The sequence below is a fragment of the Malaclemys terrapin genome, chromosome 1, assembly GCF_027887155.1.
Source record: "Malaclemys terrapin pileata isolate rMalTer1 chromosome 1, rMalTer1.hap1, whole genome shotgun sequence".
In the NCBI taxonomy this organism is placed as follows: Eukaryota; Metazoa; Chordata; order Testudines; family Emydidae; genus Malaclemys; species Malaclemys terrapin.
Window position 1 is genome coordinate 110,929,666 of NC_071505.1, and position 16,671 is coordinate 110,946,336.

Sequence of the window (16,671 nt, forward strand, 5' to 3'; positions counted from 1 at the left end):
CCAGTCCTGCTCCCCTTAAAGTCAATGAGAGAGTGGCCATTTACTTCAACAGAAGGAGCAGAACCTAATTTATAATATAGCTTTATTTTGTATAGTGTGTGTCAAACTGTATCCCAAATCCCCTTGGAGTGAAATACACATTAAAATACAAAGAAAAACTTTCAAAACAACATAAATCAAAACTAATCAGAAATGATGATTGTTAGTAAATCACTAGCTAGGCAGGGATCTTCAATAAATCCAAGGGACAGGACAAGAGGGCGAGGGCGGGGGAGGAGGGGAAACAGGGCTGGGATCAGCCTTTCTGATGAAGACAGTTTGGAACTCAACAGCATGTAGGATAATGGAAACTGACTTATGGTTTTTAAGATTTGATGTGTTAATTTAGATGTTGCTCCCAATGAGGTTTGGAGGGCCAAATGTAAAGATGGGGAAGAACCCAACACTATAAGCCTGTTTAGATCTTGCTGAAACAAAACCTTCTTTTTCAGATGGAGAACATGTTAAAAATGGTCCTGTCAATAGGGGTTCATAGATGTCCTTAAGTATCTACTAGTCTATTCCTTCCTTTTTGGGATGCTAGTTCTTAATCCCTTTGATTGGTTTTGATACTTGTTATCCCTTCTGACCCAACACTAATGCTTTTAGCATAAAATGATGGATGGATGACTTAGGGGTCTAAACTGAATATTGGTTTACTTACTGGCACCTCAGTAACTACACGTCTTTAGGTAGACAGCATGAATTGAAGTTTGATAAATGAATAAGATCAGTGTTGGATGAAGGGACTTGTGTTGTAAAACAGGATGGAGCACTGATGAGTTTGAAGAGGATCAAGCAATGCAATCAAATCAATTTGCTCAATTTTTGTTTTATTTTTTTTAAAGCTAGTAAATAGAAGATTTTTTTCTATCAAAAACTGTCTAATGTTTACAACCACAAAATATTTCAATATCATCAAAGGGTTATGATGAGATTTCATCTTATTCTGCACTCTGACTATTCCCAATTATTTAAAATTATTTAGAAGGGCTGGGCTTAATGTTCTGAACACTGAAAGCCAAAGCGCACAGGATGTTAAATAAATATCAGATGTCATTAATGGCCTTTTTATTTTACTATGCTGTGATTTGCAGCTTCCCACAAAAGAAAAAGTCCAAACCTGCAAAGCCTTCCTTCTGAGATGTGTCTGGTCACATATATACAAGGGCTCCCATTGTAATAGATATAGTAACAGTTATTAAAGGGGTGCTATCAAGGTTGTTAGGATTAAAACTTGGCCTGTGAGTACCTGGAAAGTTGTATTCTATTGTATCTTAAGGTTCCCAACCGTGCACTTTTTATATATCTGTGGTAAAATCCTGACCCTATAGAAATTCAGTGGGCGTGCTCCCAGTCAGTGATGCTGCCAGTATCTTCAGAATAGCCAGGATTTTACACCAATCCTTGCTCTAGTGCCACATTTAGACACTGTCAATTTACATGTGGCTCAAAAATTAAATTTTGAAATATTACGTTTTATAAAAGCTTAATACCAATGTAAATGTTCCACAATTGAAAAAAGAAATTCCAGTGAAAAGGTTTTTAGACAAAGTAAACCTTCATCTACAGTGCTTGAAACCCAAACACTACAGCATTAAGATCACACAAATAAAACTGGCTATAAATAAAAGTTAAACCAACTTTGGTCTTGATTCTTCAAAGGCTTGGGCATGTATTTAACTTTAAACACTGGGAATCATATCCATGTCTTTGCAGAACTGGGATCATAATTGATTGTCCAAAGAGAGAGGGTGGGGCTGGGGATGAGGAGTTTGGAGTGTAGGAAGGTGCTCTGGGCTGGGACCGAGGGGTTCGGAGGGCGGGAGGGGGATCAGGGCTGGGGCAGGGGTGCGGGAATGGGTGCAGGTTCCGGCAGGGGGTGTGGGCTCTGGGGTGGGGCTGGAGATGAGAGGTTTGGGGTGCAGGAGGGTGCTCTGGGCTGGGATCGAGGGGTTTGGAGAGCAGGAGGGGGATCAGGGCTGGGGCAGGGGGTTGTGGTTTGGGGAGAGGCTCAGAGGGTGCAGGCTCCGAGCGGCAGTTACCTGAAGTGGCTCCCGGAAGCAGTGGCATGTCCCTTCTCTGGCTCCTATGCGGAGGCACAACCAGGCGGCTCTGCACGGTGCCCCATCCGCAGGCACCGCCCCTGCAGCTCCCATTGGAGCACGTAGGAGCCAGAGCAGGGCCATGCTGTAGCTTCTGGGAGCCACGTGTTGTGGCTGCCGACCCAGCGCCCCAGCCGGAGCACTGGAGCAGGGCCGAGCTGTGTGGTGCGACCCGCAAGCCTGCTTAAAACAGTTCGCGGGCCAGATCTAGCCTGCAGACCATAGTTTGCCCACCCCTGCTCTAGTAACTATTTATATAAAGTGGAAAAGTTTCAGCAGGAGAGATTGAGATCTACCCACTGGGTAGGGCATTCACCTGCAATGTGGGAGACTCCAGTTCAAATTCATGCTCCACATTAGGCAGAGGAGGGACTTGAACTTGGGTCTCCCACATCCTGGGTGAGTACACTTGGCTATTGGATAAAAAGAGTCAAGGATTTCCCCACCTGCTTCTCTGCTTGGTGTATGCCTGAAATTGAAATCTTATGTTTTGATCAACCTGAAATAAATTATTTTTTCATTGTTTTGTTTTGTTTTCTGTTTGTTTCTCTGAGAAAATGGAACAATTTATGTTTTGGGTCAATCTAAAACAATTTTGATTTTTTGTTAGATTTTTCAATTTGACCAGTGAACCAAAACATTGATTATTTTCACAGCTCTAGGCCTGATACTGCACATTTATGTGTGTAACTCTATGCACCTGAGTGGTCCTATTAAGATCAATGAGTCCACGCGTTCATAAAATTAAGCATGGCTCCAATCCAATTCCTACTGAAGTCAGTTGAAAGACTCACACTGATTTCAATCGACATTGGATAGGGCTCTATGAAAACTTTAAGACAGGCCACTTTTTGCCTTAACATCCTTGATCATGCCTTTTAAACAACCTCTGGTTAAACACCCCCCCCCCCGCCACGCACACACACACACACTCTCTCTCTCTCTCTCTCAATTCCTTTAGAGATCAAGACCGAGGAAAGAGACACTGTGTTAAAAATATATCATAAGCTATTTGTTATAGATCCTAGTGCTTCATTGAATGTCTCTTTGAAATGTGAGGGAACAGGGTTGAGAAATACTAACCTGCTGTCAAAATATTTAAAATATATAGTCCTAAATGACAGCTGTATATGGACAAGAGAAACTGTATCACAAAAGGAAAGAGAGGTCCTGTCTGAATAGGCATTTCTATTAAAAATAGCACAGCTACACATGAGAGGAAAATAAAGTAAAAGTCAATCTAAATAAAAGAAGAAAAAACATTTAAGAAATCTGTGTTTACTCTGGCACGCGACTGGCCTACACTGCTTTTGACATATTAGGAAGAATCTTGGCTGGGACCTCCTAAAAGCACTTAAAAAGGCATATGTTTCTTTTCAGACTATAAGGGGCTTGGAATGTTTTCTTTAAACAGAATTCTTATACATCTTTTTTCTTTTTTAACTTGTGTGTGCGCATTTCAGAATAACTTCCTTAACTCCATTCCTCAGACCATTTGAAATAATTATTTTACTGACTATTTTTGCCAATTGTGTGGCCTTAGCTATCTATATCCCCTTTCCAGAAGATGATTCCAATGCCACCAATTCCAATCTGGTAAGTCCTCGCAGGTGTCCAATTTTACTCATTTGTAAGCCTTGTTTAAAACTGACTGGAGAGTTGGTCAGGAGCTAAGGAGAAAATAAGGCGTGCATCAACTCCATACAACAGAACTGTGGATTTTAGTTTTGAATGCTGTGTTGCTCTTTATTCATATTTGCACCTGTCTCATCAAGGCCTGTTGTAGGAAAGAATATTCCAAAAAATTGTGAGAATCCTGTATGTGGTGTTTTGGTTAGTAAATCTGAATGTGCTGTAGAAGTGTTTGGTAAATTTAAACTGCAGGTGTTTGCACAGAATATCTTTAATTATAGATTGCTATGCCTTTGTTTCATTAAGTGCCTTTGTGTAATTGATAAGGTCCTTGTCTCAGGTGATGTACAGCAGAGCAGCTTGGTGACTAATTTCTAGGAAGCTCGTTAATGTTTGCATTGCACGTTGGGACTTGTGTGTGTTTTGAAGGCTTTTTTTCTCTTGCCTGGGAAGATTGCTATTCCTGTTTCCATTGATGCAAATGCCAGTATTTTGGGATAGGTTGTCCCTGGAAAAAGGAAGGAGTGTTTACTTTTGGCTTAGTGTGAAGTCATAGCAAAGAACTCTGTTCAGGCAGAGCACAACACAAAACAGAGGTCTGGAATGCAATCCACAGAATTAGAATAAAACTTAGCCCTCCCTCTGAAAATATTATGTGAACAAATCTAATGATCTGATTGGAACAGAATGAAGTCTTACTCTGGGAGGGTAAGACTTGAGATACTATGCTCTTACCCCAGTTGAAACTCTGTGGCATGAGAGACCTTTTGGATGGATAGAGTGGGGAAAATAAGGGCCATTTCTCCTAAACAGAGACAGCCAGCATGTATGACTTGTTAAAAATGTCACGCTATTTTCTGGGGAACTGGTTGTTTTGATGAACTATTCTCTCGAAGTTGTCTAAAACAAATTGCAGTAAAAACAAAGACTTCCAGATCTTTCCTGGAACATAGAGCCTGGGTAAAATCTTAAACTTACTTTTTTGCTTTGAGAGAAAAAGGTGAGTAAGGTAATAATACCTTTTATTCGACCCAGAAAAGCTATTACCTTACCCACCTTGTCTCTCTAGCTGATGCTAGCCCATTTGGGGTCCTAAGCAGGAATATTTTTGCCCACCTCCAATACTAAAACAGGCAAGTTCTTATAATAAAAAGTGAATGGGGGCCCCCTTGAGCTGTTTGCGGTCCTAAACAATTGCTTAGTCTGCTTATGCCTAGCACCGGTTTTGCAAACAACCTTCTTGCTTTGAAACGTCTTTAAAAAGTTAAAAACAGGGTGAAAGTGTATGCCTGTTCATATGTTTTCAGCCATTTTTCACTTAGCTTCAAACTCATATTGGGTTTTCAACAAGGATGTTTGTGAGTTGGTATCATTACCTATTGCTATTTGTCTGATTGAACCGTTGGAATCAGAGTGCTGGATGATGATGATGGGTCGTGTGGGTGTGTGGATAATTTACTTTAACAATAAAATATGTCCCTTTTCAGCAATGGACATCTTGTAATAAAAGTCAAACAATAGTTTCTGTATCTTATACAAACAGGAATTTCCCTTAATGGCCATTATAATAAACAGAATACCTTCTCCTTGTCTACTATACATTTTGATTTATAACATTAAAAGATACAAATGAAGCAAATTTGAAGCTTGGAGTACTTCAATTTCACCCTATTCCAGAGCTAAGTTAAATTGGGCTGAGAATACTTGTCTTATTTCAGCATCATGAAACTACTGGATAATGGCAACTGAGTAACATTTCAGATAAACTTTGGTAATAGGATCAGGTAGACTGAAGTTGGCCTGTCTGGCATAATGATTAAAATTAATCTGAGCGGCTGCCATGCAGAGATCTGTTGCACACATATGGTACCTCTGTTTAATATCTCACCTCGTGCCATGACCGTCCTATCAAAACCTCTCCCCTTATTTGTGGGTGATATAATATAAAATACAAGAATTCCTAGGGATAGGTTAGTAAAAGATGTCCACTTTACTTGTGGCTGGGTAGAAATAATTCATTTATTTGGGCAGCTGGTCTAGGGAGTTAGGGGAAAGAAAAAAATTAACTGTTTCCCTATATCCTGTTGTTGTTTTGATCTCAGGGGAATAACAATTTAAAATGTCAGCAAAGGCTCACATGGTAGGTCAGGTGTCCAATGGCAGTGAAGTGGGGTTTCATTCAGTGGCGGTAAGGCTTTACTTTGCATTATGTGCTTGGTCCTGGAGCGTTGACTGCTCAATGGCCTCTTGTCCTGCCCCTTGTAAAAGGGGCATTCTGTTTAAAATCGATAGAATGTTGGTTCATCCTAAGGCAAACCTCCCCTTTGCTGAATTAAGCTTTCAAATTGTATTTCAGTCAGTACAGCTGTTCTGCCTGTTAACATTTTGCTTTCTCCCACAAGGTGATGTGCCCAGGTTTTAATATTTGTACCTGGGGAATTTAAAAAAATACATTGTATAACCTATTTCACACAAAGTGCATTCCAAAATGCTTCACAGAAATGTGGAATATAATTAGTTAAATATTAAGCAATAGCTAAGGGAGAGCAGAGCTAAGAAGTTTAGATAAGGGTGAAAAGATGTGTTCTGCAGAGATTTGGAATGAGATGGAGAGTTGATGGGGCACAGAGGTATAAGAAAATTGTTCCAGAGGGCATCAACTACAAAGCAGAGGGCTCTTGCACTCAAATAGCCAAAATGTGTGGAAGGGACAGAGAAATAAGGGCTTTAAGTGGAGAGAGAAGGATTATAAACCAAACATACTCCTGTTCTAAACCGAAATGTACTTCGCGGACTACTTTTGCTTGCAAACACTCAGCTGTCAGTTTATTTCATTCTCTAGTTTAGGAGTCTAGAACCTCAAAGGATTATTTCTGCAATAGAAAGGGTGTGCCCTATTTCACTGTGGGTATGTTAATATTGTGTGCAGATGGGCATATACAGTGTTATCCCTTTCTTTTTTAAAGAGTCAGTCTGACTGAAAGGAAGTAGAATGTGTCCAACTGCCCAGGTAAAATCTTCACTTGGGTAACAAGTATTGCTTCACGTTCACTTTGCGATTTCATTTGGAGTGGGAGGGGGGAAGGTGGAGTATTACCATAACAGCTCTTCCATCCCTGATTTTCTGAGACATGGAGAACCTTCTTCAAGAGACATACACTGCTACACGATATAACGCTGTCCTCGTGAGCCAAAAAATCGTACTGCGTTATAGGTGAAACCGCGTTATATTGAACTTGCTTTGATCCACTGGAGCGCGCAGCCCCGCCCCCCTGGAGCGCTGCTTTACTGCGTTATATCCAAATTCGTGTTATGTCAGGTCGCGTTATATCGGGGTAGAGGTGTATTATTCAGTATGTGACATGTAACAATTTTTTTTTTACAAGGTTCGACAGAGAAAAACAACTTATTTCCAATAAACTGGCACACTTTCCTCAGGCTGCGAATGCTACTTTTCTAATATCTCATTGTCACTTGTAAAGCAACTTTTTCTTTTGAGATGGGGGAGAATTAAAACAATTTTTTAGAAAAAGTTAATGGCAAGGAGGTGGTTGTTGGGAGAGGAGGGAGTTGTGGACTGTGTGAACTTCCATCAGTGTTTTTCTTTTTGTGCAAAGCTGAGCAAAATGGTGGCTAATGTAGTTTCACTGAATAATTATGATCTGGGTAAATTGTACCTGTGAGGGTATGAGATTAATCAAAAGTCAAACAGGACATATTTGTACTCTCCATAAGAATCTTGCTCAGAAGTACATACGCCTCACTCCACATGGATAATATCCATTGACACACATTCACCTCCCTCTTTTTATCACCTTTGTCATTAGGTATGATACCTACTTTGCACTAAATCAGAAGTTAGGAACATACATGAGACTTATATGCAGTTCAAATAGCACAGGCCCTTACCATCTGAACTGAAAGAGAATCTTCATAACGTGTTAACATGTTAATATAGGATCAAAGACACACAGATGAAAAGTTCTGTTTACATCCGTAACGGGCAGTTGTACATATATACACTAACCAGCTCATTACAATATTAATATAGGACTTGCTATCCTGGATTACATCATCAAGCCATTTTAACTGGGTGTAGTGATGTAGACTGGGTTGTGGAGAGTTGCCCATAAATGTGTTAGGTTCCTGGGGCTGGTTGGAAGCCCCCTTCCTCAGTGCTCTGCACGTGTATAAATGTGTTTGCTGGGAGTGGCTCCTACAGGCTGCTGTCACCCCTTGTTTTTGGACTGTCAGTGATGCACAGTATCATCACCTAATGGTGCTTATGCACCATGCAGACAGGGTCCCCCCCAACAAGTTCCATTAGCCTGGCTGTTAGGTGACTCAGTCTGTTTCTGCCTTGACGATGAGAGATTCCTGCAGCCAAGCAAGGGGTCAGGAAAAGAGCCAGTGTGTAGCTGCCCTTCTTTCTCAATCCAGTAACAGAGAAAGAAGAGAGTGAATCAGGGGTCACTGAGATCTCTCCCAGCCCATCACCAGTCAGGCCCCAAAAACCAGCAGCATGAAACCCAGACTGCATCCTTACTCAGCCAATCCATGAGTTTTCCATTTCCCCTTAATTCAAGCCCAAATAAGGGGAATTTTGGGGTGAGTAGCCAGGTCTCCAAGACAAATATTGTTGAAGCCAACAAGGGAAGGGAGGGGAGAGGAAAAAGAGATGGAATGTATGAGCACTGATGACATGAAAAGAAGAGCAGAACTCAAAAGCTTAAGGAATGATGGACACACAACTGATTAATTGATTGGCTAAGGACAGAACTGATTTCATGATTGAGAGGGAGCTACAGCAGTTCTCAATTGGGGAAGGAAAAGACAGAAGTGAAAATACAGCAGTTGAATTGGGGAAGGAAAAGACAGAAGTGAATTATCTGGGGGGGGGAGAGACAGGGTAAGAACTGATGGGAAGGGGCATGCAAAACTGATTAACTGATGGGTAGTGAATGGGGGTGGAGACGAGGAGAACAGATTGTGGTGGAGGATAGGATGAATATTGCTGTGGCCACCTGGCATCTTCCAGTCAAGGACTGCCTCTAATTCACTGTTTTTCCTTCAGCAGTGGCTAGCTCTATACCTGTTTCAGAGGAAGGCCAAACTTCCCCATAACAAATAATCAAATCATGTATACATTTCTAATATTCCAGATTATTTCTGTATTTACCAGGCAGGCATGCAGTGGTCATAAAGATACTCAAAAGGATACTTAGGTGTACAGTGGAATGACCAGAACTTTTTATTACATTTTATGGTACAATTTGCCTGGTGTAAGGAATACTGGGCTAGATTTACCAGTGATTTACACACTGTGCAATCCCAGTTAATGGACTAGCTGTAGCGCATTGTCTAGTTTAGTGTTTTAAAACTACTTTTCCAAATCAAAATCTTTGACTACATTCACCCATAGACGTATACCAGTTCTTGAATAGCTTTTGGGCATCATGCATATGTTTTATTTTTCATTTCTTCCTTTTTTATGTGTGTCCATGCAATGCTTATGTTTTGTATAGTTTTTTAATTTAAAAGTACAGTACATATGAAAGGCCACTTTTTAAAACAGAAGACATCTGTGTTCATAAATTTAGGGTCTGAGCTGCACTGACTTCAATGAGCATAATATCAGGCTGTTGAAGTCCTGTAATAATAGAAAAATGCATGTAGCTTCTACAGTTTTTATATTTACCCACGCACACACACACACTTTGTGTCCACTAAAAACTTAATACACATACATATGGAAGGGAATAGTATTAAATGCAAAATCATTTTGGAACTAATGAACTCAACTAAGGTTTTGCTTAAATTTACAAATGAAAAAAGCTCACACATGGAGCAGTGCTGTGTGTTCTCTCAGTGTAGTCAGGAAAAGTGAAACTAGTTTGAGGGGAATTAAAGTTAGCCTGTTGCGTGGCTGTAGTTGATATGGAGTCTTTGTGCTTGTTATTCCTGGTGATTATACATAAAAACGGAGATAATGTACCTTTAGAATAAAACTATAGGCTGCGTAAGATAGGAAACTGAGAGGAAAATGCTTCTGTCATTTTACTGGCAATTGCAAAATGGCACATCTGGTCAGCGTCACAGCATGGTGATAACATAACTAGGTTAAGACCAAGATTTGCAACACATTCCGTATAACACAGCTCACTTCACTGTTTATGCTTTTGGATAAATAGCAGGAGAAAATTCGTTGTGGTGTTTTGATGGCCCTGCTTTCCCTCGCTTGAACTTTTTATAGCAAGGAAATCCTGTGCTACAATAGTTAAACTAAACATTATTTTTCTACACTCATTTTTATGTGTGTTTACAGTTGGATGTTACCTTTTGATTAACTTCTTACAACTGAAATATGCCCCTTGGATGAAGAAAAATGGGATTTGTACATGCCTATTCGAGATTGTGCCAGCCTGTCTGCTTGTGAGTGTGCCTGCCTGTGGAAAGTGGGCTTGCCTGTAAGATAGAGTACAAATATGTGTCTAGTTTGCTGACTGGCAATTATGTTTGTATCCAATTGAATGTATGAAGTCTGTACAAAAAAGGAGAAAGTATGTTTAATCTTCTTGCATTTGTATCAGACACACAATGAATGGGTAAGTTTTGCAGACCAGGAGTCAGCTTTCCCTTCTCTATGGTATGGACATCTATATTTTGATTTGTTTTTATTTTCCTAGTATATTAAATCTGAATGTTCGTTTAAGTTTGTAATTCAGTACTTTTCAATGATTCTAAAAGTTAAATTTTTATCACTGAGGGAATAATAAACATACATATGTAGAAACATGATCTTTCAGTGAGTTTACTGGGGTAAAAGTTTTTCGGCACAGCTCTGTAAGCACATCACAATAAACATTAGTATTATGAATGTTACATTAGCATCAAGAGTGCTCAACCACAGTCTGGTCCCTGTTATACTAGATACTGTAAAAACACAGACTCGGGCAATCCCTGCCTCATAGAGCAGATGAAACAGAGACACATAGGGGTGAAGCAACTTGCCCAAGGCCACACAGCAGATCAATAGCATTTTCAGGACTAGACTCCAGATTTCCTGGGTCCCAGGCCACTTCCCTACGTCTTGGACCATAGTGGTTTCATAGATATAACTGGTAGCAATTCCTGTATTTGGATTACTTAACACTTTCCATTATAAAAGATTCTTGCAACTTTTTAAAGCATAAACCCTTCCATTGTTTGCAACAGGCTTTTGAAATTGCTAGGGAGAAATCCCTGAGGCCAGAGAAGCGCCTTTTCTTTGTCCCATGAAATTCTGCTCAGGTTTTGTGGAGAAATCACCATTGCACAGCTCTTGCTTGCTTTCCTCAGAAAAATTGTGGGCAGCTTGCCAAAATAATATTTGAAAAAGAAACATTCTAATCTAAGGCCAGACTTGTGCCACTACAATGGGAACCTCAGGAGAAGATAGCCTTGCTGAGAGAAGGGGAAGAGACCCAGGCCAGTCACTCCTCCGACAACACTCCACCAGACTTGGCACAAGGCCCATCACCAACCCCCCCTCAACTGTGAAGGCAAGGCATGGAGAAGGAGCTCCCCTCTTCTCATCTACAGCCTGTTTCTGCTGCCAGCAATGTAGTTAGTCAGCGTAACTCAAGCTGTGCTACAGTGCTGAAGATTCTGGGTTTAAATCCTACCAGTGATTCATGATGGGGTGGGGTGTTGCTACAGTTGTAAATAATAGAATTTGTTTTAACTTTTTCCTTTTTAAAAAAATGTAGGAAATTACTTTAACCCCTCCCCCCCCATAAAAGAATGTTGTGTTGCAAAATCGAACACTTTAAGTTAGGAAATGCCAGAATTTAGGTTGCCAGGCAACCTTAATTTGGCCCCTTTGTTCATATGGATTATGATAGTCTGCAATTACATGATCACAGATGATTTTTCCCCACTGTCTTATTCAGTGCACAGTCTAAACAGGGCTCAGGAAATGAATCAGGGTCGTGTAGTGAATGAGGCTGGTTGTATGATCCCTGCTTCATTTGCTCTAGAAATTGAAAGGTGTGTAGAAAACAAAGTAGGGGGTTGGAGGAAAAGAAATGAGTGCCTTGTGGTTAAGACAGATTTATGAGACACAGGTGAACACCGTTCGATCCTTGTCACTGCCACACTTTCCTGTATGATGTTGTGCAAGTCACATAAGCCTAAACTTGGCAGGTGGCCACTGTGTTTCTCACTGTTTGAGTTGCCAACTTGAGACACCTTGGATCTGATATTCTGAACTTCTGAGCACTCACCACTTCAGCAGAAGTCAGTAGGTGCGGTGAATGCTCAGCATCACTGGCAGTAATGCAGCATGGTCTGAAGGAATGATCACTGAGTGTGGAGTCAGGCGGTTCAAATCCTTATCCTGGCTTTGTCATTAAGTCACTGTGGCCTCAGGCAAGTCTCTGTCTCATCTTTCCCACCTGTAAAATAGGATGCTGCTGCTCTCACAGAGGAGATCAATTCATTGAAGTCTATGAGGCACTCTGATACTATAATGATAAGTGCCCTAGAAAAGCCCATCAAGAAAAGAATAATTGTGTATTCATCCCATAGTGTGAAATAAATATGGCAGTGGCCTGTGGTTGAGTGAAGAGGATAAAAATAGTGAACAGCTACCTAACTCCCTGGGCACCATCCACCCCATGCACTGAATGAGGGAGGGGTCCTATGTGAAATAGGAAAAATCCTATGCGATCATGTAATTAAAGACTGCAGAATAATACATTTGCACAAAGGGACCAAATTAAAGTTCAAAGAGTAACAAACTGTGGGATTTCTTAACTTTCATGTGCTTGATTTGTAACCTAAGTAACATTTTTAATGTAATTTCTGAATGTGCATACAGTGGAACCCCGATTATCCAATCTAATTGGGACCAGGGCCAGATCGGATAACCAAAAATCTGGATAAACCGGAGAATGGGTGGTGGGGCTTGAGCTGTGAGCCTGAGGCAGCTGGGGCTTGGGCTGTTGCACTGACTGTAGGAGCCCAAACTGCCCAGGGCTGACAGCAGGTCCGCCAGCTGGCCAAGGCTCACAGGCAAAGCCCCAGCCATGTGGGGCTCAAAGCCTGAGCCCCACCACTGTCAACCCCAGGTGGCCAGTGGTTCAGTTAATAAGGAGAGCCAGATAATGGAGGCTCGGTTAAATGGGACTCTACTGTATATATTAAAACAATGTTATTATTAAGATTGCAAAGTCAAGAACTCAAAAGTAACTTGACTTGGCAACCTTGATGCTCTTTTAACATAGTTTTTTTTTAAATGTAATTTCCTAGGTTCTAAAAAGCAAATTCAAAAAACAAATTCCATCATATGGCATCATATTGACACCACCATGGTTCATCAGCAAGACTGGAACCTTTGAATCAATCACACAGACCTCTGCCACTTGAGCTAATGGTAATGGATAGAAGTTATAGATTGTCATCCTCTATGTGAACCAGCACAAGAGAGGGGTTGAGACACGCACTTTGGCAGAGTGGTTCACAGATATTTGCTGACAGCAAAGGAATGGTGAGACTCAGGAATCTTGGGTACCATTCTACATTCTGGAGGGGAGTGTGATTTAGTGGGCACAGACACTTCTGCCTGTCTTCCCCAAGCTCGACCCCATCCTCATCAACCTGTCCCAGTCCTGTCTCCTCCCCAAGTCTAGCTCCTTGTCCCACTCTCCTTGCCTACCCAGACCTGGTCTTCACTTCTCAGGCTTCTCATCCTATCCTCTACCAGGCAACTCATCTGATTTGTGTCTTCCTTCCCCACTGCACTGGCTCCCAGTTTCCCTCCCTGGATTCCAGTGGCGGAGCTAAATGGGGGGAGGGAGACTGTCCCCCCAACAGCTTTCAGGGGTAATTGTAGTGCCTTTTCATGGCAATAGGTATAACTGAAGGTGGCACCACCAGTGATCCATTGATTGCCCCCCTTTCTCGCAGCTCTACCAATGCTCAGAACCTGGCTGCAGTACTGGGTTCCTCATCCAATCTCTCTCCCTGTCCATGCTTGTCCTTGGCTGTCTCTGTCTCTTTGTCCAGCCAGTTCAAGTCACCTCCGGCTCCTCCTCCAATCTGTGCCCCCTTCCCTCCCAGCCAATGGGCTCCCAGTTCCTGCCCCTCTTCCTTTACTGGCTTTCTCCACTCTCCCCACCTATTGCCAGTCAGACTTTCTATTCCCTCCAACCTTCAGTCCCCTTCTCATTAAATTCCTTGGCCAGATGGTCCCATTTCCCTCACAGATGACTCCACTCTCTCCTCCACTGGCTCTGGCCCCCTTGCCCTGTTCTAGTTTTTGTCCCTTCTGCACTGAAAAAAGACAGCTTCCTCCTCCACACTGCCTGGATGCCAACAGGGAGGTCATTGGGAGTGCAAAAGAGACAGGCTCCCTGTTTTTAGTTCCCGTGCCCAGTCCCACCCCAGCTAGGAGCAGCAATTACAGGGAAAGACCTCTGAGCCCAAATAGCCTTGGCCCTGTGCACGTTCAGTCACTATTTGGGGATGGAGCATGTGCAAACTCAGCAGCACTAGGAACTGTGACAGGCTCAACTATGCTCCATTAGGATGGCATCTTAGGAGATTTTAGCTGTTTAGCTCTAGCAAATGTCTACTGAGTATGTTAACTGCAATTTTTCAAAGGCTTATAATTTGGCCAAATTTGGGTTAATTTTCATGGGGTCAGCAGAAGGCAAATCTCAGACACATGGGCCACCCCCAAATTTCAAGTCCCTGCTCCAAAGCATGAGGGTGCTAGAGCATTTCAAAAAAAGATCTTCAGAATTTTTAACATGGGTAAAATATATTTTTCTTACCCTCATTCTTAGAAACATCTGAACTGATTTGGCTAAAATATTCTAAAAATATTCAGCTTGAGTCAGCCATCCTGTATGGAAAATTTCAGCCCAAATGGTTAAAATTTGGCAAACCTATGAACAGCTGAAAACAGGTTCACAATAATGTGAAGCATTGGGCAACCTTAAAAATAATAAAATCGTCGATGTGAATGTATAACAAAATGGTTTACAGAATCAATAATATAATGAAAATTATGTAATAGTTACAGAATTAAATAATTGATGATATATAATGCTGTAACTGTATTAAGTACAATTATATTATGCAATATGTAATGCAGTTAGTGAATAGGGACTTGTCTACACTGGAAAGTTTTATGGGCAAAGTTCTGTTGGCATACTGCTATCAACATAGCTTTTTCAGCAGAGTATGTCCACGTTTAGCTGCCTTCATTGGTACAGTGTGTCCTCGCAGCATCAGGTTACATTGTAAAAGATGTGTAGCACTGGGTAGGCATCTGTGTTCACCCTATGCCACCCTCTGGCACATTACTTTGTTGGATATTTTTGCACTGTGTTGTCAGATAATAGCATTCCTTTCAGGGAATTGTGGGAATTTGACCTCAAATTCCCACAGTTCCCTCTGTTTCATCCTATAATCTACTTGTTTTTACACCGTTTTTAAAAATCCACACAGTTCCCTCTGGTCCATCCTATTATATTTTCCGCTACTTTTAAATTTCTCCTGGTTCTCACTCAGACCTGCATCATCTATTTCCCCTTTCTGAATGAGCTCCTCCTCATTCTGCAGTTCTGGGCCCTCCCCACCTCTGGAGGTTGTGAGGTGTCCACTGTCCATGATGGATTAGGTGAGGGATCCCTGTGCAGTATTGCATTGAGCGCTACACAATAGTGGCAGCTTTTGGGGGCAGCACCAGATTTTGTTGCCTGCCTTTGTCCTCTGGTAACCTTCCTGCAGCTCCTCGTCCTTTGCCTGGCAGTGGCACTCATACTTGTCGTACCCCAGCTTCTGCATTGCCTTTGAAATATTGGATTGTACATCTTTATTCCTGCAGGAATTCCACAATCCTACCAGCACAGCTCCTTCTCCCCACAGACTGAGGAAATCCAGGACCTCTTTCCTGGACCAGGCAGCAGCACAAGGTTAAGCTGGAGTTTTACCTGGAGCCATACCTGTACAGGCGTGCCTGCAAAGGTGAGCTAGCAGGAAAAGAGGCTTCCAGTCACTGGGACCCCTGTCAGCAGAGTTAAATATTTGACCAGGGCAGTCACTGCCATGGGAACAGGTGCATTTTGGGCTTGTTGCCAGAAGACTGGTTGTACCAGTACAGGTACTTCTGCATTCATATAGGCATTGTGTCAATAGAGGACGTATGTCGTTCAGGGAACTGGTTTAAATTCACCAGCAAAACTTCAGGGTTTTGTTGGCTGGACTCAAAATTGTGTTTGGCGGACAGAAGGCAAGTTGTGTGGACAGAAGGCAAGTTTTGCTGGTAAAACTTTGTAATGTACACCAGGCATAGTAGAGGGAGAGGTACAGACTGGGGTGGAGGGCGTTGGTTTTCATATGACATTTGAAAAAGAAATACATAACTTCTGTGGCAGAGAGAGATTATCTGAGAAGTCTGTTCCAGATAGGAGCTGCAGATGAGAAGACTTGTACCAACCGCAACAGAGCTTCTTAGAACAGAGAGCTGTGCTAGACTAGAAGAATGCTCAGGAAGAGAAGTGGGGAGAAAGAAGTTCTGTGTAGTAAACTGGAATAAGTACATAGTAGCTTTTAAAATCAAAAAGGGCAATTTTGACCTGGATTCTGAAATAGATGTGGAGCCTCTGCAGGTATCTTCAGAATGGTGGTACTATGTTTAGGTGATATTCAAATTGTATGTTTTGTTTGTGGCAGGACTATACTTCAAACACAAATGCTATTTCCCCAACCATTTTCCCCTTTAGTTTTAAACTGTTTAAATTTCTGAATGATCATAATATAATGATGTCCCTTTAGAATGAAAAAGTAGCTATTAGGGCTGTCAAGTGATTAAAAAAATTAATCTTGATTAATCGTACTGTTAAAC

The 16,671-nt window shown here is 41.6% G+C and overlaps 1 protein-coding gene across 1 annotated transcript in view; it reads left to right on the forward strand.

Annotated features, from left to right (window-relative positions):
* Window positions 1–16,671, forward strand: part of CACNA1C (calcium voltage-gated channel subunit alpha1 C) — a 734,131-nt gene that overhangs the window by 126,773 nt on the left and 590,687 nt on the right. Inside the window, exon 3 of the mRNA XM_054035338.1 lies at window positions 3,637–3,740. Coding sequence (XP_053891313.1) covers window positions 3,637–3,740 — 104 coding nt within the window. The remainder of the gene's footprint in view (window positions 1–3,636; window positions 3,741–16,671) is intronic.